General features: G+C 50.0%; 8 protein-coding genes across 8 annotated transcripts; 4 read left to right on the forward strand and 4 right to left on the reverse strand.

Annotated features, from left to right (window-relative positions):
• Positions 1-7: 7 nt before the first annotated feature.
• JCM6883_001300 (uncharacterized protein) lies at positions 8-2332 on the reverse strand (the record flags this gene model as incomplete). The annotated part of the gene is made up of 9 exons (XM_076631153.1): positions 8-173; positions 237-367; positions 433-636; positions 698-923; positions 977-1234; positions 1286-1550; positions 1608-1905; positions 1977-2134; positions 2194-2332. 9 exons carry the CDS (start codon positions 2330-2332, stop codon positions 8-10), a joined length of 1845 nt encoding a protein of 614 aa, XP_076488732.1.
• A 124-nt stretch (positions 2333-2456) lies between these two features.
• Positions 2457-4536, forward strand: JCM6883_001301 (uncharacterized protein; the record flags this gene model as incomplete). Its single annotated transcript, XM_076631154.1, has 7 exons — positions 2457-2850; positions 2922-3190; positions 3252-3363; positions 3424-3590; positions 3656-4021; positions 4086-4450; positions 4509-4536. The coding sequence occupies 7 exons, from the start codon at positions 2457-2459 to the stop codon at positions 4534-4536; spliced, it is 1701 nt and encodes a 566-aa protein (XP_076488733.1).
• Positions 4537-4793: 257 nt separating this feature from the next.
• On the reverse strand, positions 4794-6601 carry JCM6883_001302 (U1 small nuclear ribonucleoprotein 70 kDa; the record flags this gene model as incomplete). Its single annotated transcript, XM_076631155.1, has 7 exons — positions 4794-5019; positions 5079-5180; positions 5248-5274; positions 5340-5514; positions 5578-5925; positions 5989-6475; positions 6593-6601. 7 exons carry the CDS (start codon positions 6599-6601, stop codon positions 4794-4796), a joined length of 1374 nt encoding a protein of 457 aa, XP_076488734.1.
• Positions 6602-6785: 184 nt separating this feature from the next.
• Positions 6786-8100, forward strand: JCM6883_001303 (endoplasmic reticulum resident protein 29; the record flags this gene model as incomplete). The annotated part of the gene is made up of 7 exons (XM_076631156.1): positions 6786-6869; positions 6936-6964; positions 7032-7063; positions 7135-7153; positions 7224-7293; positions 7351-7863; positions 7930-8100. The coding sequence occupies 7 exons, from the start codon at positions 6786-6788 to the stop codon at positions 8098-8100; spliced, it is 918 nt and encodes a 305-aa protein (XP_076488735.1).
• Positions 8101-10836: 2736 nt separating this feature from the next.
• JCM6883_001304 (uncharacterized protein) lies at positions 10837-11473 on the forward strand (the record flags this gene model as incomplete). The annotated part of the gene is made up of 2 exons (XM_076631157.1): positions 10837-10851; positions 10916-11473. 2 exons carry the CDS (start codon positions 10837-10839, stop codon positions 11471-11473), a joined length of 573 nt encoding a protein of 190 aa, XP_076488736.1.
• Positions 11474-12298: 825 nt separating this feature from the next.
• BZZ1 (Bzz1p) lies at positions 12299-14925 on the reverse strand (the record flags this gene model as incomplete). Its single annotated transcript, XM_076631158.1, has 10 exons — positions 12299-12313; positions 12392-12558; positions 12623-12787; positions 12874-13044; positions 13112-13250; positions 13328-13573; positions 13664-13849; positions 13918-14448; positions 14515-14848; positions 14903-14925. 10 exons carry the CDS (start codon positions 14923-14925, stop codon positions 12299-12301), a joined length of 1977 nt encoding a protein of 658 aa, XP_076488737.1.
• Positions 14926-15135: 210 nt separating this feature from the next.
• Positions 15136-16701, reverse strand: COX10 (protoheme IX farnesyltransferase; the record flags this gene model as incomplete). Its single annotated transcript, XM_076631159.1, has 1 exon — positions 15136-16701. The coding sequence occupies one exon, from the start codon at positions 16699-16701 to the stop codon at positions 15136-15138; it is 1566 nt and encodes a 521-aa protein (XP_076488738.1).
• Positions 16702-16833: 132 nt separating this feature from the next.
• On the forward strand, positions 16834-19326 carry ROK1 (RNA-dependent ATPase ROK1; the record flags this gene model as incomplete). Its single annotated transcript, XM_076631160.1, has 7 exons — positions 16834-17089; positions 17161-17381; positions 17486-17942; positions 18021-18291; positions 18374-18741; positions 18806-18881; positions 18966-19326. 7 exons carry the CDS (start codon positions 16834-16836, stop codon positions 19324-19326), a joined length of 2010 nt encoding a protein of 669 aa, XP_076488739.1.
• Positions 19327-19407: the final 81 nt, after the last annotated feature.

Raw genomic sequence — 19407 nt, forward strand, 5'->3', positions numbered from 1 at the left:
TATTCATCTATTCGTCTCCTTCTGCTTTAGTGAGATCAGTCTCTACTTCTTGCAAGTGTTCGCCGCGTTCGATTGCCTCGCAGACGGACTTGACGGCTTGACCAACGAATTCGAAATCGTCCAGATCTAAGTAGACTTGAGCGGACAGTCTCACCCAAGGTAAACCACCGTGGCTGCATCCGAGAGAAGAGTCAGTGTGAGCAATGGCGAGAGTACGTTGGAGAATGAGCACTGACGGAAAGATCGGAACGACAGTTTTGTATTTGTGAGCAAGTGTCTTGTACCAGAACGCCTTCAACTTATCGCCTTCTAAGGGAGGACCCGACCCGAAAGGCGTATGAGATGGGAGAGGTACCAACACGTTGACCTGTGATACGAAAGAGTCAGCAACTCATACACCTCGCTTGAGTGAAGGGACCAGCAATAACTGACCATGTTCGCAACCAGTTCTCCCTCTTCTGGGTTCTCGTTCTTCATCGTCCTCGTCCCCAAGATCTCGGCAACTCGTTCTCCACCTTTTATCGCGAGGTCGTGACAATAAGAGGTGATTCGTTCTTCGCCTCCGAGAACGTCTCTTCGGAAATCCAAGGCGTCGAGAGTCGAAAAAATGGGGGACCAATCCAATGTACCCGTCCACTATACAACCGTACGAGTCTGAGTATCGCGGTAGACTGTAAAAGGGATAGAGGGTACTTACGACAAACTCTTCAACCCATTTCGAAGCGTTCTCAGGGGTTCGCACCGAATAGTAATGAGAGATTGGAATCGAGTGAACGAGGTGCTGCAGTCGTTTGTTGACGTGCAATACAGCGCAACCTCGATGCGCGAGTAACCATTTGTGACAGTTCGAGACCCAGAAATCGGGTTGAGTTGTTCGAAGCGAGACTGGGAGTTGTCCAATATTGTGAGCTGCGTCGACGAGTCTGTTCTCCAAACGATGAGTACAGACTCGAGAGAGGATAAGGTAGTCACTCACGAGACGACATCCTTCTCTTTAAAGACTTCGACTAGTTCTTCCCAGGGAACGATCACTCCTGGGTTCGACGAGATTCCGTCGACCAATGCGAGTCTCACTTTCACTCCTTCCTTCTCGGAATCTTCGATCGCTTGACGAGTTTTCGCGAGTACCTCAGCGTGAGAGACAGGGTAAGTAAGTTCGATCGGTAGGAGGGAAAGGTCGAGGTGTCGATGGGTGTCGACGATGTGTTGGAGAGAAGTTTTGCAAGCGTAGTAGCTACACGCGATAGAGTCAGCCTCGAAGAATCTTGTGGAGTGGAGAGCTTACATCGAAGAGTGAAAATACAGCAGGCGATCCCCCTTCTGCCACTCGTTCGACATTGCTTGAAGAGCAACGTTGACTCCCATTGTCGCGCAAGGGACCATCACGAGATCGTCTGTATCGCAATCGACTAGTTCGGCGAGTCGACTTCGGAGAGTAACGAGTTGCGACTCGTACTCGAGTCTCATAAATCTGTCGGGAGCTTTATCGATCTTTTCGCGGATGGCGAGGAACGAATCGACGACGGGCTTAGGGGCGGATCCGTAGGAACCTACCACGAGAGTGTCGCCCATCAGCTTGGAGGGACTGGAGTAAGGTTGAAACTCACCATGATTCAGATTAACCCAATCTTTCTCGAAGTTCCAATATTTCTCCCTCAACTCTTTCCCAAACCGCTCTCCCGTGGAACATCGATATTCTAGGGCTTTTCTCTTTTGATCCGTGTCGATATACTCAGTGTCGACACCGATCCAACGGTGCGAGGCGGTTTGCATGAAGTCGGAAAGAGTCCAAGCTTCGGTCACGAGGTTCTCTAATGGACCAATGTACTCGTAGAATCTTGCTTGCGAGTCGTTCTTGGAAGGGTTCTCGAGGTAGCTGATCGAAGAGTGCGACACCTTGTACTCCTGATGAAGCGGAAAGAGAGGGAATGAGCTAAGGGCGGAAATCGAGAATGTGCCGGAGTTGTCGGACTCACATCTCCTTCAAACTCGTCCAAAATGTATAGATCCGCGTCTGTGAAATCGCCTGTCACGACTACTCCCGGCACTCCCTGGTCAACATCGCTGTTCTGCGATTTCAAGTTGAATCCGTCAACCTTTCCGGCTTCCCGAACATGCACAACGGCTGGATAATCTGTAGGAGGGCAAGCTTGCGATCAGGACTACTCAGCTACAGAGTCCGGACAGGCTCACCTTGTCCTTTGACTCGAAAGAGAGCGTGGTCGCGGAGAAGAGCACGCTCAAACGAGAACCCGTCGACGTTGCGTCCCAAGACTCGGCTAAGGATTTCTGGTACTTGTAGAGTGCCGTAGAAGAAGCACTCGGTAGCCATGTCAGGGAAGATGAGGAGAAAGAGAGGGAAAGAGATCAAGAATCGGAAGCTCCTCGCGGTGCCTCTTTGACTCTTCCCATCTACCCCGATCGAGTCAAACGCGAGAACAAGGTGTCAAGGCACGATGCAAGGGGAGCCTCGACCTCCTTCCTCGATCCGACCTATCTCCCTTGAAGAACTGTGCCGACTCGATGATGGATCTTCTCTCAACTCGAGCTTGATCTACCGCGGCAAGATTGATCGTATCATTCGCTACAACCCGGTCTCTTTATCGTTCAATCTAGTAGACTACGATAGCGCACCAGAGCAGCAGGAGGAGAAAGTGGTCGAGGTCAAGGTGTTGAAGAAAGGAGAATGGATGCCTGGATTCGATCAAAAGTTGAAGGAAGGGAATGGAATACTGCTGAAAGGGAAAGGGGGAAGACTCGTCAAGGAGGGAACCGAGACGACGGTCGTTTACGAGAAGGAGATTTCAGGTTACTTTTTGCCGGAAGAGGAGCCTTTCAGCTTTGTCAAAGGTGAGCATCTTTCGCCATATATTTGGTCGAGCGACGAGGTAGCTGAACCTTTGATCGGCGGGACTTCCCAGATAGCGCTTCGAAATCGCAAAAGTCGACTCTCGCGAAAGGACGTTCGAATTCGAAATCTTTCTCTACTACCAGCATGAAAGACAAATATGTACAGACGAACCCTGGACGGTTCATTCCCGATTCGCCGGAAAATCAAGGTCAACCGAAAGCTGGGTCGTCGAAGAAACGCTCGATCGGAAACTCTGCAGATGGAACGAGTTCCCAAGTCTCGAACAAGAAGAGGAAGGAGGGCGAGGACGACGGAGAACTCAACTTGAACCTACGAGTGGTGAGTTAGCCGGTCAAGCAGAAGACCGCATGATCGCAGAGCTTATTCACCGTTTCTGCAGGCGAAAAACGTTTCGTACAGTCCTCTCGCCGACTTGAACAAGACTTCAACGTCGAAGAAGCACTTCGCAGTTGTTATCGTCTCCGCTCAAATCTTTGAACCACGCGAAGGGAGTAAGTCATGAGTCATCTCGTCTCCTGCGTTTTTCGCTAATCGAATTCTCGAGTGACTAGAGAAGGAATACTTTGTCCGTCTCAAAGTCACGGATCCAAGTCTTTACGAAACCGAGGAAGATGGCGGGGGGGAGATCCCTACTATCGAACTTGACTGGTACAACAGTTCTCTCAAGGAGATTCCAAAATTCGCCGCGAAAGACGTCCTCTTCCAGAGGGGTCTCTACGTATGCTCGCTCTTTCTCTCTCCCACTCTAACAGCCCACGGTGACTAACAAGGAGAGCTATACAGATACCTACTGGGGGAAAACCGAAGATCCAATGGTCTTCTCGCTTCCGAACCCCTTACCTCGTCTTGAAATCTTCCGAACTCCTCGATTCAACGATTCACGCCTCGCATCACGGAAAACCTTTCAAAGATTCGAACAACACCGTCCTTCTCTCTGAACAAGAAATAAAACACGCTGCGAAACTCGCTCGATTCTATCAGAAGATGAAATTCCCGGAAATGGAACCTCTCGACAGTCAAGCTGCTTCTGCGACATCGAATGCTCAAGCGAGCTCTTCTTCCTCTTCGACTCTCGCTCGAAGGAAACCTACGAAATTGAGGGAGATCAAGGACATCGAACCAGACAAGTTTTGCGATATTTACGCTGAAGTCAGTCTCTTTCTCTTCGCAACGATTCTCCTCGACCCGAGACCTGACGGAGCGATTCCTTTAGATCCTCAAATGCTACGTTCCATCCTCTGCTCCCGTCTCACTCTACGTCACCGACTACACCTCCAACTCTCTCCTCATGAACTACTCCTCTTCCTCCTCTTCAGTTCAGCAAGGCATCTTCCCTCTCGGCCAACAAACCCTCCAAGTGTCTCTCTTCGACTCTCAGTACAAACCGCTCTCTCACTTAACTGAACAACAATTGAGGGGAAATTTCGTCAAGTTGGACAATTTGCGACCGAAATTGAATCTTGAAGGGGACTTGTTGGAGTGTACTTTGGTAGATGATCAGAGATTCAAGGACAAGAAGTATGTCAAGCTCATCAAGAGGGATGGCTACTATCCCGACGAGGTCAAGACTCTCCTCCAGTCAGTTCGGATTCCCTCTTTTTCGTCAAGACTCTCGCTGATGTTTCCTCGTCGACAGGAGGAAACGTGCTCAACAAAAGAAGTGATCGATGGCTGTCTCTTTTCGTTCCCTCGCAAGCAATCTCCGCAGGCTCTCTTTCTCCCTCTCTCGTTCTGTTTCCTGCTCTCTTCGTTCTGTTTTTTCCTTTGTCGATTGTTTCCTTTTACTCGCAATTCGCAGGCGTTCTTTCTCTCGTTCTCCCGTACACGTGACCTCGATCTCGACGACGCAGCGAGTGAATGAGTGTGTACACTTTTTGAGATGGGTATGGGAAAAACAATATAGAGAGAATTACAGCAAAGACTAATACCTCGGTCTCTTGTCTTCTCCGCCTCCGTACCCTCCGCCGTATCCTCCGCCTCCACCTCCTCCTCCTCCTCCCGGTCCATTGTCATACCCTCGCTTTTCTCGGTTTCCGTAACCCGAATCCGGAGCTGAAACGCCTTGGAAGCCAATTCCGCCAGATTGGAAGCCGCCCCGTCCTCCTCCAGGTCCTGAAGGTGCACCAGGAGGTGCGTTGAATCCACCACTGCACACGAGAGGGGAGTCAGAACAGATTGAGGAATAAATGATGAGAATAAAACTTACCCGTAGCCACCTCGACCTCCTCCAGGATATCCTCCAGGTCCTCCGCCTCCTCCACCGTACCCAGAAGGTCCTCCAGGAGGTGGTCCACCAGCGAATCCGCCGCTAGAGAGGGGAAAATAAAGTGTCAGCACGAGAGCTCATTCAGATTCGAAGGAGACAAAAAACTCACCCAAATCCTCCTCGACCTCCGAACCCGCTATTTCAACCGAGTTACAGGTCAGTAAGTGTAGGGCTCACTAATACGAGCGAGCAGGAAGTTACCCTCTTCCTCCCATTCCCCCTCGGAATCCTCCTCCTCCTCCTCTCGGTCCGAATCCTCCTCGTCCTCGGAATCCACCAGGTCCTGGAGGCGCTCCGTAACCACCCGGTGCTCCGTATCCTCCTCCTGCTCCCATGGCGGGCATTACAGGAACTGGATCCGGTGCGGGAATACCACCTTTCGAAAACAGAAAAGAATCGTCAGTTTCATGCGTTTAGGAAGAAGTGAAAGCTAACGCACCCTTGAGCTTCTTCACTCTGCCACCTAATCCACCTCCCAATCTCCTAGGTTTCCACCCCTTGACCGTTCTCCCTCGTTCAACATCGATCAATAATCTCTTCCCGTGAAGCTTCATCCCATCCGCATCTTTATAAGCCGCCTTCATATCCCTCTCTCGTTCGAATACGAGGAAAGCGTATCCTTTTGATTTGCCAGTTGCCGGGTCAGTGACGAGTCGGATTCGTTCGAGATTGCCGTAGATCTCGAATTCGCGAAGGAGTTCTTCTTCCGTTACGTCGAGAGGGAGTCGACCGATGAAGAGAGTCTTGTAGGGGTCTCCACAGATCTCTTCGTCTGCTGCTGGATCATCTGTAGAACGGAGAAACGAGGTCAGCGTAAGTCGAGAGAGAAAATGGGGAGAGAAGAACGTACAAGTTTTCGACATTGCTTCTTCACGTTTCCTTTCCCTTTCTCTCCTCCTCGCTTGGTACTGTTCTTCCAACGATAGACTGAATCCACTCTCGTTCTCTTCCGTCTTGACCGCTGTTCCTTTCTTCTTCTTTTTCTGTTCTCCTTCTCCTTCATCTGCCCCTTCCTCCTTGACTGCATCCGTCTCATCGACCTTCATCTTCTCCTCCAATTCCTCCTCCTTCTCCTTCTTCAACCCTTTCTCCCCCAACCCTTCATCCTCTGCATCTCCTTCCGTCGTCGCATCCTCTTGTAACAGTTTCTTTCGTTCGAGTTCATCCTTCTCTTCTTTCACTTGTCTCAAGGTCTCGGAAACGACGATAGGTTGAGGGGCTCGTCGACGAGAGAGGGATTTGAGAGGGAAATCGGGATCTCGTGAAGTCGGTTTCAGGTAGGGGAGTGGAGCCCGGGGAGCGAAGAGCTTGAGCAGGTTAGGTGGAAGTAAATGTGTCTACGCATAGCAAGGGATCAGTCAGTGAGTGTGCGGATGTTCGAGAGATCAAAGTTGAGGTGGAGAGATGAAACTGTCTCTCGTCGTTCGAGGGACGTATAGAGGGAGTGCACTTACTCCGACCATCGTGAATGTACAACGAGTGTACTACACAGGTGTTGTCGTCTGCTTTGATGCGATTTGGAGCAAGATGAGTTGCGCTTCGTTCTAATTATCGTCGACTTCTAAGGCAATTCCAGGCTTCCAGCAATTGCACTTCAGGTAATCGGCGTCGAAGACTCTCTCTCTCTTCTTCCGCAACCCATTTACAATGAAGTCCTTCCTCACCCTATCGAGCGTACTCGCATTACTACCAGCAGTAGTCAAGGCCGGTCTCGAAGATGCGAAATACTCTGTACGTTTCGCCTCTCATCATTTCTCCGATACGTGGAGCTTCTAACCGCTGTCGCATCGCTCGCAGACTGTTCTGACGCCGAAGAACTTTGACAAGTGAGTCTTCACTCGGTCTTGATGCTCGTGGAATTGGAGCTGACTAGGACGTCGTGAATGTTCACAGCGTCATCGCTTCGCAATCTGAAGGAACTCTAGGTGAGTTGGTTCGAGTTTCAGCTGCTGTACAAGTCAGAATCAAAGCTGAAGTACGGTTCTTCTCCCTGCAGTCGCATTCTTCGCTCCTTGGTAAATTTCGATGCTCGACTTTCGACTACCTTCCGCCTTTTCGCTTACTCGTGTTCTTCTCGCATACTAGGTGTGGTCACTGCAAGAGCTTGGAACCTGTATGGTCCCGTATCGCAGAAGCTTTCGACGGCGATGATCGCGTCAGTCCTGTATCGACTGCCTTCTCCGAAGCTCGCTAATCTCGCCTCTCTCGACAGTGCAAAGTCGCTCACCTTAACGCCGACGAAGCCACGGCTCGACCCATTTCATCGAAATACGGAGTCAGCGGTTTCCCCACGCTCAAATTCCTCTCGCCTCCCTCGAAAGGCTCAAAAGTCGATACCTACAACGGTCCCCGAACCGAAGAAGCGTTCCTCGAATACCTCAACGAAAAGTGCGGTACCCAAAAGGGCAAAGGAGGAATCTTGAACGAATTAGCTGGTCGAATCCCCAGTCTCGACCAACTCGCGAAATTCTATTTGTTCCCGACAACTTTGAGGAAACCTTTACTTTCTCAAGCGGAACAATTGATCTCGAAAGGATTCGAGGATAGGAAAGGATTGAAGGATTACTACTTGAGGTTGTTCAAGAAATGGTCAGAATTGGCAGAGGATAACGTTGGAGAAGCGAAGGAATGGATCGAAAAGGAGCTTGCGAGGTTGAAGAAATTGGCACAGAAGAAGGGTCAAATCCAAGTCGAGAAACTCGAGGAAGTCAAGATGAAGCAGAATGTGAGTCCTTCCGAATCGTTCACGCAGAGCTACAACTTAACGTGTATCTGTGTCGGACTTCTCTAGATTTTGGCAGTTTTCGCTTCGGCTCAAGCTTCTGCTTCTTCGATCTCTGCCTCGGCGTCTTCCGTTGGATCGTCAGTCTCGAGTCAAGCCTCGTCTGTCGCAACGGACGTAACGAGCACAGTCGAAAGTGTCGCCGCCAAAGTGACCGACAGAGTCAAGCAGGAGTTGTAAACGGAGAAGTCCAACTATAATGCAGTATAATCAGAGGAGGTGGAGTTACTGCAGTGTCAAAGTAGCTGTTTGGCATCATTCGAGACGAAATCAAAAAGAGTAAATCGTTCAAAAGTTCAGAGTTTACTGTTTGGACTGCCTCCGAATCACATTTCGCAGCCTCCATCTCCCTTCAATCTAACACATCCTCCCAAGTAGCCTCTATGCGACCATCTTTACGTAAAGCCTCCACAAGTTCGTCGACATAATCCCTCACTCGCCAATAAACGACCGGATGAGTCGGTTCGAGTTTCTCCTTGACGAGTTTAACCATTTCGTTCGCTGCATACTCTGGCGAGATTCGACAAGGACGTGCTGGATCCATCGACTGTGTCCCGCTTTGACGGGCTCCGACGCGGCAGTCATTTCGTATAGTTGAGTGACGGAGAGACGGAGAGAAGGAGTGCGGGGAGCTGCTGTGTGTGTTAGAGGGGTTGTAAGGTTTTGTCAACCGAATGGGGACGTCTTCAGGCCGGTTCAGATGATCGCGGTGTGTAGTCGAGGGTCAAAAGACGGGAAGGATTTCGCTCGCTCTTTCCTCCTTCAACGACCTCACTACCAGCCGCCGATAACGCGCACCTCTGTACTGGGCTACTAGGATCGACTCGCTATCTGCTCGGGCGTACGAGACCATCATTGTCGGCTCTCCGCTCGGATAAACCTCCTTCATCAAACTATCGCAACTCTGCAAGATCTACAACATCTACCGGGATCAGGCTAGGCGTAGTGCAAGCTGTACATCTGGTACAGTCGGGGAGCTCAACTACGAGGGGGAAAAGGCGTGATAAGGACGGTGGGAGCGACTCGAATTCGTTTGCTCCGCCTCTGCTCCTCTGTATGTCCGACAGCGGTTGGATCACGGAAGGAGATGATGGTATAAGGAAGCTTACGGAACGCTAGAGGAGGGAGGAGTAAGGACGGAGGGGAGTGGACGCTCGAGGTTAGCCCTTCTCTCCCATCTTTGCTTCCAGCTTTGCACCTCGATACGCTTTACTGATCTCGTCGAGAGAATTACAGCGTTTCAGAAAAACTATGCTCAGGGTTCAGTACGATTGGACCCGACTGCTTTCCTCGGGTAATTGAACGCGAGCACCCGTGTTTTCGTGCTCAATCGATCCAAGTCCCGATGCTGCCTAAGGCTGGACCGGAAGAAGGGAAGTATTTAGGGAGAGAAGACGACACTCCTGCGAATGTTCGTCTCGGAGCAGTTCTCGGTTGCTTCTCGGAGCTGGAGGAGCTTGTCGGTAGGTCCCCTTCCTCGCCTCTCTTATCGGAGTAGTCTCCCACTCACCTTACGTCGGCGTCGTAGAGCGGTCGTGTCCGCCTCGAACAAAATTCGTCGTCGTTTGCTCTGCGTAAATTCTTCCGAACGGAAAACAATTGGCAAGGAATCGAACAATAGCGACTTCGGTCAGAGTGAACCCAAGGATCTACCGGTTCAGGAGATTCTTGACGCTGTCAGTAAGTAGGTAGAGAGCCAGAAGGAGACTGGGAAAGAGCCTCCTCGCGAGTAGAACGGTATTCGAAGTGAGTTTGCCGTTTTTCTGTTCCACTCCTTTGACGAGCGCTCGCTGATCGGTTTCCGGTCACAGTAACATGTTGCAATGTCGTTCAACCTCGCTGACTTTCGGATCAGAATGTCGGTCCGAGGACGTCCTCCGGAGTGAGCGCACGGTTACCGGTTCGCGCTCCAGCACTGTCCCTTTTTTCAACTCCTTCCCTCCCTCTTCTCTCCCTTCTCCTAGTGGGCGACAATTCGGCCCTCTCCTCCGTCAATGTCGGCACTTGCCTCAGCCGCCGCTAGTGGCTTGTACAATTGGTCGACCATCGACGCAGGCCTCAAGCTCCTCAAAGAAAAGTTTTGTTACAATCTCAGCTGCTGCCAGCGTCTCGACGCACTCGAAACGTTCCTCAAGTCCATCTGGAACAACATTGGAAGCGCCGCTCGACGGAGATTCAACGAGATCTTTTCAAGAGTTTGCAGAGAAGGAGTCGAAACTGTCACGCCGATTGCGTTGAAGAAACTGCTTGTGAGCCTTAGCTCTTTTCTCTCCAGGAATCTCCGAGCTCAAGTAATCGATGACTCTCGACTCCTGCCCCGTCTTTCTCCATTCGTTGTCGCAGCCAACGACTTTGGACCTCTTCGTTGTTTTGTGGGAGTCGGATTCCCTCGCACATTGGAGCACCAAGTTCGGTCGGACCTTATTAGACGAAGTACTTGGAGGGATCACGAAACGGGCTAGATCTCCACGATTCCTTCAGTTGCGCAAGGACATCAAATCGAGCGGCACAATCTGGAAGAACTGGGAAACCCTCGCTCCTGGACAGCAATGTCGCATCCTCATCGAGTTGCTCGACCTCCAGGGGAGGGTTGCCGCGGTTCAACGAAAGAACGGTGAGTTGCACAAGAAAAGGTCAAGGGGAGAAACGAAAGAACACGGAACCTTTCTGCCCGACGCTGCAAGTTTTCTTTGCTTCACTCCTTTCTGTGACAAGTGAACGCTCACCTGCGTGAACGTACTGTAGCCCAAACTTAGCGATCTCCTCGAATGCGCTCACTCAACTGAGCCACTGAAGCCATCCAGATCTCGCGATGTTCCTCAAGAGTTTCAACCTCTCGATCGAGCACTTTATCAGCGACGTCAAGACAAGGGACCTCGGGTCTACAGCACCCCGAGGTACAGCAAGCCAAAGACAATGACCACACAGCCGGTGAGACACCCGTTGCTCGTTCGCCAGCGTCAGAACTGACATTTCTTTCTTTTCTGCCTTGTAGCCGTCTGAGCTCAACTTGACCGCCTCTGGAAGCGACGTTCCGAGCTCGGGAATCCACAACGCGATGCAAACCCCTGGGTATCAGCCTACACCCATCAACTCAGTCGCTCAGACCCAATCCCAGCACGCTCAAAACCTTCCGCGCGTACCACCTCTCCCCTGGAACGCGATTCCGCCTCCCCGAGTCCATCCGCAAACTTATCCCACAGGTCACGTCTCAACGCTTCGCGACGACTTTGTCCCCTCTTCAGATGGATTTCCCTCTTTCAACAATCAACACCCGAATCCTTTGAATTCTTCCGTCCTCGTTAACGCGCATGACTACCCGTCCCATGCTTCTCTACACTATTATCCGTCTCAAAATTCCTCTTACGACTATGCGCTTCCGGACATATCAGACCCTTCGTACTATTCTCATCTTTCGGAACTCGAACCAACCGCTGGAAATCTGCCCCATGATCCCTATTCAACCCCTCACTGGTACAATCCCAACTCTGGCCATTTCCAATTCTCTCTTTACTTACTTTGCAACCTAGATGATCCCCATCTTTCACGTTAGCCTCGTGTGTTCTCTATCGAACAAAATTTCTCTCGTTTTTTTCTTTTCTTTCGCAAATTGCCTCTGCTTCATTCGGACTTAGCCTTTCCGATCGTGGAGGTCCCCGACCTCGCCTGATTGCTAGGAATGTAGTGAGTCGTAGCCTGACCGTGTGAGCTGAAATGACGGTTTCGCGGAACAAAAGAGAAAATGATCGAGCTCAACTTTCCGAATCGCCAAACCCTTTCGAGACCTTTTTTCGAGTCGTTTGCGCTCATAGTGGTCATCTGTAAGCAGTGTTGACTCTCTCTACTGTGAAGTGGAGTCGAAGGGTGCTCGGAAGAGTGAAACTGGTCAAACTCGATGCTTGCGACCGTTTAGTGACGACAAGTCCGCCGGAAGCAAGGAGCGATTTACATGACACTTTTCTACCGTTCGAAAGTGGTTCTGAGCATTCTGATAGTCCGAGGCCTAAGTGTCCGCTCGAATTGGAAAGTCCTAGTTGGAAACTTTTGGTCCATTCTATCTAACGCCTGAGTCTCAGGCTTCCCACTTGGACCGCAATCACTCATAGAGTCTCGTAGCTGGCTCACAGCTATATACGGAAGCCGAGAGGCCTTTTGACGAAACCTGACACTCAGTCAGACGCGAAAAGTAGAGCTCAATTCCTCTGCCTCGAGATCGCCCGAACCTACTCTCTCTGGACAAGATACCCGGCGTACATGATTCGTAGTAAAGGAGCGTTATGTCTATAGATATTGCAAGTCAACAAGTTGTAACAAACCTCAGCACCAGAAAACTCAGTGTCCATTTCTCCGTCTTCCTCCTTTCCCTGCTCTTCCGCTTTCAAACCAGTTGAATCTACTCTCCCTCACACCTCACAGTCAGTCCCATCTCTCTACCGCTCAGGCAATGCAAAGACAAGGAAGCAGAACGTACATAAGAAGCCGGAACGATCCCTCTCCCCTTTCCCTCGATTTCTACCTCTGCCCATCCTTCTCCCGCTTCCATTCCTTTCCCTACTAGAATCGCTCGTTCTCCTTCGATGAGGGATAACTCGTCGGGTGCTCCGGAGACGGGAGTGTAATCATACAGAGCGATGACTGCTGAACACGAAGGAAGGATCTCAGGTCTCGCTCCGTGTGCGAAGAGGGAGGAACAGAGTCTCACCTTGTTGAGCTCCAACTGCTGCTGTACTTCCACCGCGAGTCAGGGGAATTGAGCTTGAGATCTCAAGGTATGAGCCAGGTACTAATCCTTCCCTTCCATCGTTCGTTCGAACTTTCGTCCATCCCGAATCATCTTCCGGTTCCACGATTTGGACCGTATCTCCCTCTGTTCACACCTCAAGCGAGTACTCGATCAGTTCCATTGTGGGAGGACTCAGAAACGAGTATGATCGAGAGGGAGCGGAAACGAACCTGAAACGGTTAATTCGAAATGAGAGGCCGCTGAATAATCGTACAAGAGTACTGCTGATTGTGTTACTGCGGCCGTGGGCGTCGACGTTGAGGGTGAGGTTGTCATTGGAGGTGGAACTCCTCTACGAGGTGGAGGAGCAGTCGAAGAAGCGACGGTCGAAACAGATCCAGCTAGAAACCGAATGAAACGAGATCAGATGCGTGTAGGAGAAGAAGCTCTCGTACGGAGAGAGCTCACCTGAAGATGTTGATCTGTTGAGAGACAAGCTCGACATGCTTGCGCTCGGAGGTCCTCCAGCTTCGGAAGCATTCGACGATTTCTTTGATTTATGTCTTACGATCCCACTTCCTGGTCTCGCGCTACATCCAGCCGGGACCTGTACGATCACATTCTTTCCACATCAGTCATCTTGTCCGTACAAGGCCTGACGATACAAGGAGACAGAGTTCGTACCTTTAATTCACATTTCGCATGACAAACCATTGAACATTTCTCACATTTAATGCCCTTTCCCCATACGCTCCCTTCACATACGACGCATACGGAAGGGGTAACGAAATGAGAAGATTTGAATTCGTGTGGACGTAAACCGGTAGAAGCAGAGTCTCCGAGAGTTGCGGAGATTAATTCGATTTGAGAGGATTGTTCGGTCGTGGAGAGGTCGAGGAGAGTAGTGTCGTGTTGAGTTGAGAAGAGATTCTGCGAAGTAAGAGGAAGAGGAAGAGGGAGTGAAGCGTGGGAAGTTAGATGGGTCAAAACGACGAAAGAAAGAGACATGCGAATACTCACCTCGATGACTCCCAATGTATCGCCCAATCCAGGTTGTTGTTCATAAGCTTCCCTCAGGTTCCTCAGCCCTCCAACCTCCCTCTTCTTCGTCTCGAATGCCGGATTGAGCTCAGCTAATTTCGTCGAAGCTTTCAGTTGAACGTTCTGTAAATACGTGATTGATGCTGGTGTTGTTGAGAATTCATCCTACCAACAAGTAAGAGGCATGAGTTCCGTCGAAAGATGGAGAGAGAGAGGGGGGAAGAAGATCTTACGGTTTCATGCCAAACGCTACATTCCTCAAACACCGCATCCGGAGGATTCTCCCAAGCCTGTAACCTTATCCTACTTTCCCTCTCCACAAAAATTTCCTGATCTCTTTCCGGTTCAATCCCCTTGAGTCCTTCTCTCATGACCTCTAAACTCGATTTCAATCTCTCCAAACTCTCCTGTTGAATCCCCACCATCTTCTCCACCAACTGTATGAATTGTAGAGTAGTTGAATGTTCGAGGAGTTGATAATCGTCGTGGAGAGAGGGTAAGTGTCGATTGTAAAGAGAATCTTTCGAAACGTTTGAAGAATCGATATCTAATAAATACTGATTCTTCGCGATTCCCATCTCCTGTACCGCTAAATCGTAAGCTCGTTGTAGCTTGTCGACGTCTTTGGACGAGGAGGCGGATTGTTTCTTTTGACGAGCCGATTCGACCGCTTGACAAGAGGAATAATAAACAGATTTCGATTTCTCTCTTTGATCGTTCAATCGATCCCTTTCCGAGAGTAATCGTTTGTAATGTTCATGATGCTGTAGCTCTCTTCAAGGCTCATCAGCTCAAACCCCCAAGCAGATCAACAGAAGAAGGGAACCTACTTTCTTTCTAACCGAATCCAAACGACTTCCCACGACGCCCATCATCCCCCCGACCTCTTTCCCTTCCTTCTCCGCCCTCATTCCAATTTCCCTAACCCCCAAATCCATCTGTTCCAATACCTTCGCCAATCCCGTTTCAAGAGTTGAATCATCTCCACCTCTCTCTCTCGCCGTAGAAGAGGTTTGTTTACGGTAGGTACCGATTAAAGAAGAGAGTTTTTGGGAATGGGATAGGGATTCGGTCGAGAGGGATTGGAGGAATTGGGAGAAGGACGGGAGGAGGGAGAGATAGGATGAGATGCGAGAATGGACGAGAGGCTCAGAGTCCGGTAGACTGTGAGACGAGACGAGTCAGTTGAGGATGGTGCGTGAAGAGTGGGAGACGCACGCAGCCCCGTAGGAGGTCGACATGATGAGAGAAGATGAAGAGAGAGATGAACGAACACGATTCGATGCGCGCATCATCGACGAGTGAAGTTTCTCTCTCTCGAGACGACTCGCAGTGAAGGAGATTAGAGTGATGCGAAGGAATAAACGTTGCGAGCAGACCAGACATTCAAGCAAAAATAGAGGAAAAGATACAACAAAATCAATCTCGAAAAGTTCAAAACTTCGTCCTCTTCACGCTCCAACGACTACCTTCTCCTCCTCCTTCTCCTTCTTGACGACGACCCCCTCTTCCTCCTCCTCTTCATCGGGACCCCATAACCCCTTCTTCATCAATAACATCATAACCAACACTACCGGTAAATGTACCAAACTACTCCAAAACAATTCCTTTGCCCTTCTTTCCCTCTTCTCTCCCTCTACATCCTTCCTCGTTGCTCTATAAAACCTCCAAGCACAGATCGCCATCAACCCGTTGGGGATGAGGGAAACGATTCCAAACCAACCGTTCGTTAACCCAAGTGCTGGGAAACTTGCGCACAACGGTAGGAGAGCGAGGGAGTAACGAAGAGAGACGAGAGCGTTTTTGGTCGGATCGAGGACGGATAACATTCGATATCCGGAGGAAGCGTAAGAAGACCGGAGGGTGTGGGCGAGGGACATGAAATGAGGGAATTGCCAAGCGAACATCAACCCAAAGAGAGCCCATGCTCCTGGTTGAGTTATCGGATCGAGGGAATCGGTACAGGCTGCCCAACCTATGAGAGGGGGGATTGAACCGACGATTGAACCGATCCAGGTATTGTAGATTGAGTGTCGTTTCGAAATCGTATAGAGTGGACAATAGAGGAGAATCGTGAATAACCCAAGGAAGGACGATAAGGGGTTGATGAAGTAGAGAGTGGTGAGACCGAGGGAACCGGTGAGAGTTCCGTAGAAGAAGGAATGGAGCGGAGTTATGAGTCGTTTAGGGAGGGGACGGGAACGGGTACGGGTCATTTGGGAATCGTAGGGTGATTCGATTAATTGGTTGAAGGATGCGGCCGAGAACGCACAGAGTGTGGTACCGACTGTCGTAGGGAGGAGGACTGAGAGAGTTAGGTTATTCGCTGGGGAGGAACCGAGGGAAGAGAGAAGAGATTCCGAAGTCGAGGAGAGAGAAGAGGAGGAAGAAGAGAGGGATTGAGCGAATGCGTCGACGGCGGCGGATGTGACGGAGGGATCGACGGGACACATTGCGTACCCGGCCATGGTCGTTAGAACTACGAGGGAAGAGAGTTTGAATTTCCCTAATTGTTTGTACAAGTCGATGTCTTGTTGAATCGAGGTTTGAGGTCGGGGTCTCCATCGAATTGAGGGATTTGGTAAGCCGTTCGAGAGGAGAGAGGGAGGTAAAGGTCGAGGAGGAGGAGAGGAAAAGGGAACGAGGTGTGAAGTTGAAGGAAGATCATCTTGTGTCGTCGTTGTTGTTGCTTTGGGGATAGTCGTCGCTCGATAGGATCGGGTAAAGAATGAAGGAGCTCGTCGGGACTTGTTATGAGAAGAAGGAGATGGGAGAGAGGGAGTGGATGTAGTCGGAGAGGGAGAATTCTCAGATCTCGCTGTTGTTGTCGAGTTGTATCGGGTCCATCCTCCTCCTCCTCCTATTCCTCCCATTATCTCTCTCTGTTTCCCCTTGTGATCATTTCGTATCCGTGCGGTCGAGTAGAAGAGAGTTGTCGAATGAGATGATGAACAATTCCTCCCGAGTCCTAATGTTCCTAGTCCTCTCGAAGTCGAAGGTATAGCTCTACTAAGCATCTCTCCACCTCCTTCTTCGTCGTGTTCGATCTCAGTGCAGGGTCGGATAGATGAGGAGAGAAAGAGATCAAAAAGTTTCTCCCTACGCTTCTCTCTCTTCTACCGATCACTTCCACTCGACTCGAACAAGCTATGGACGCATTCAGAACCTTGACAGGAGGTTCAAATTTCGATCGAAAACGATTCAAGGGCGATATCAATCATTTCCAACCTTTGATCAATCAGACAACTTCTTCCTCTGCTGCAGTTCCAGCTGAACTAGATTTCTTCGCTACACCGACTACGGCCACTGAAGAGGAAACTACGAGTAATACACAGGAGAAGAAGAAGAAGGAGAAGAAACGGAAACGAACTTCTACTATCGTTACGGACAAACCTTCAACTGGTCGTGAGCTCCTCCGACTCCCCTTCCCCCCGCTGAATGAGCGGTACTACTGACTATTCACTTTCTCTGTTTAGCTGAAATCGATGTCGCGGCCCGCATTCGGAAACACCGTATCAAACTAACCGGCCTCGATCTCCCCTCTCCCTTACCCTCTCTCTCTTCCCTCTCTACGCAACTCTCTACTCCCGAACAACTCGAATCTTTACGATTACTCGAGAAGAATTGGAAGGAAGAATTAGGAGAAGAGAAAGAACCTAGTGGGATTCAAATGGCGAGTTGGGGAGTAATGCTAGCTGTACGTTCTCTTCATTTCCTCTCTGTCTCTCTTTCTCGAACGAGCGAGTGATGTTGGAGCCGGGAACTGATGAAATGGAGTGGACGATGATTGGGGGTAAATAGGGTCGTGATATCTTAGCGTGTGCCCCTACCGGTTCCGGTAAAACTTTTAGTTTTATCCTTCCTCTACTAGCTCTCAATCCTCCCTCCTCCTCAACCTCCTCAACCTCAACAACCTCAACAACCTCTTCTGTGGAAGGAGAGAAGGAGAAGGAGACAAGTTTGAGACCTAGAGCGATCGTGATTGAACCGACTAGGGAATTGGCGATGCAAGTATTGAGGGAAACTAGGAGGTTAACGAGGGACGGAGCGTGGAGGGTTGGGGTTTTGGGAGAAGAGGGAGTTGGGAGCGTCAAGAAAGAGGGAGGGAAACAGTTGAAGAAGGGGAAGGGAAAGAAAGGGAAAGGGAAGGAGACAGAGAAAGATGCGACTGTCGTAGAAGAGCCAGAGACAGAGGAGAAGGAAGATGATAAAGAGGAGAAAGAGACGGAGACGGAAGAAGTTTATCTAGGTCCGATAGGTACGTCGTCATCCCTTGCTTACCTAGTTCTCTCAGCCCGACTCTGATTGAACTGTTCTCATCGTCGTCGTCGTACAGATATCCTAATCACTACTCCACTCCGACTCGTCTACGCCCTGAAATCTTCCCTCGTGTCCCTCTCGTCTCTGTCCCATTTGATTCTCGACGAAGCCGATAAACTCTTCGAACTAAATTTCCTCGAACAAACCGATGAAATCCTCGCTTCTTGCCCTCAAGGTACTCGAAAGGGGATGTTTAGTGCTACTATGCCTAGTTCGATAGAAGAAATGGCGAAAACTGTTATGGCTGGAGCTGGTTCGGGATTAGTTAGAGCTATCGTCGGTCACAAGTAAGCTCCATCCTCTCACTCTCTCTCTACTCGCCTGGAAGGGAGGGATGAGGCTGATGAAGTTGATGGAGGAGTTATTTAGGGAAGCAGCAACAAGTACGATCACTCAAGAATTACAATTCGTCAATACAGAAGATCACAAACTCCTTTCGCTCCGTTCCTTGATCACTCTCGGTCAATTCACTCCTCCCGTATTGATCTTTGTTCAATCGATCACTCGAGCGAAAGAATTAACGACTGAATTACTCCTCGATGGTCTCTCGACCGATTGTATTCATGCCGAACGAACGGGGGAAGAGAGGGATTTAGCCGTCAAGGAGTTCGCGGAGGGAAAGACTTGGTGTTTGATTTGTACGGATGTTATGGGGAGAGGAATTGACTTCAAGGGAGTTAAATTGGTGGTTAATTACGATTTCCCGCAGAGTGCGATGAGCTATATTCATAGAATCGGTGAGTACTCCAGTTTTGACATCATTCTACGCGATACTGATATCATTCGAGAGAGGAACCACAGGTCGTACGGGTCGAGCAGGGAACGAAGGGAAAGCAATCACTTTCTTCACGAAAGCTGATGCCGGTCACCTCAAAACGTTCGTCCATCCCTCCCCTTCTCTCTCTCTCTCTCTCTCCTCACGCACTGTTCATACTGACTCGTTCTCGTTGAGGTGTGATAGGATCGTCAACGTGATGCGACAATCTGGATGTCCCGTTCCCGATTGGATGGTAGCCCTCCCGAACCCATCTCAGGATTCGAAGAAAGCATTAAAGATGAAACCGATTGGGAGGAAAGATATTAGTCGTACGAATGGAGCGGGAACTGCTGGAGAAGGTGGACGACGAGATAAAGGAGTTAAGAGGGAGAGAATCATGGGTGGAAAAGGAGGGGTGTTTAAGAGGAGAGATGGGGAGGAAGAGGACGTGAAGAAGAAGGGAAAGAAGGCGAAGGGAGACAAGGTGAAAGAGAGGAAGAATGAGGAGGGAGAGGAGAGACAGTCGAAGAAACCGAGAAAAGGAAAAGTCGATATGGACGAGTAGTCTCGCATTTTCTTCTGCATTCTAATTCGCTCTTCGACATTTTAAGACGATCGTTTGTCATCTTTCGAGGCCGGACAAACG

The sequence above is a fragment of the Sporobolomyces salmoneus genome (genome assembly GCF_050403485.1).
Source record: "Sporobolomyces salmoneus JCM6883 DNA, S_salmoneus_JCM6883_v1_ctg15, whole genome shotgun sequence".
Lineage (NCBI taxonomy): Eukaryota > Fungi > Basidiomycota > Microbotryomycetes > Sporidiobolales > Sporidiobolaceae > Sporobolomyces > Sporobolomyces salmoneus.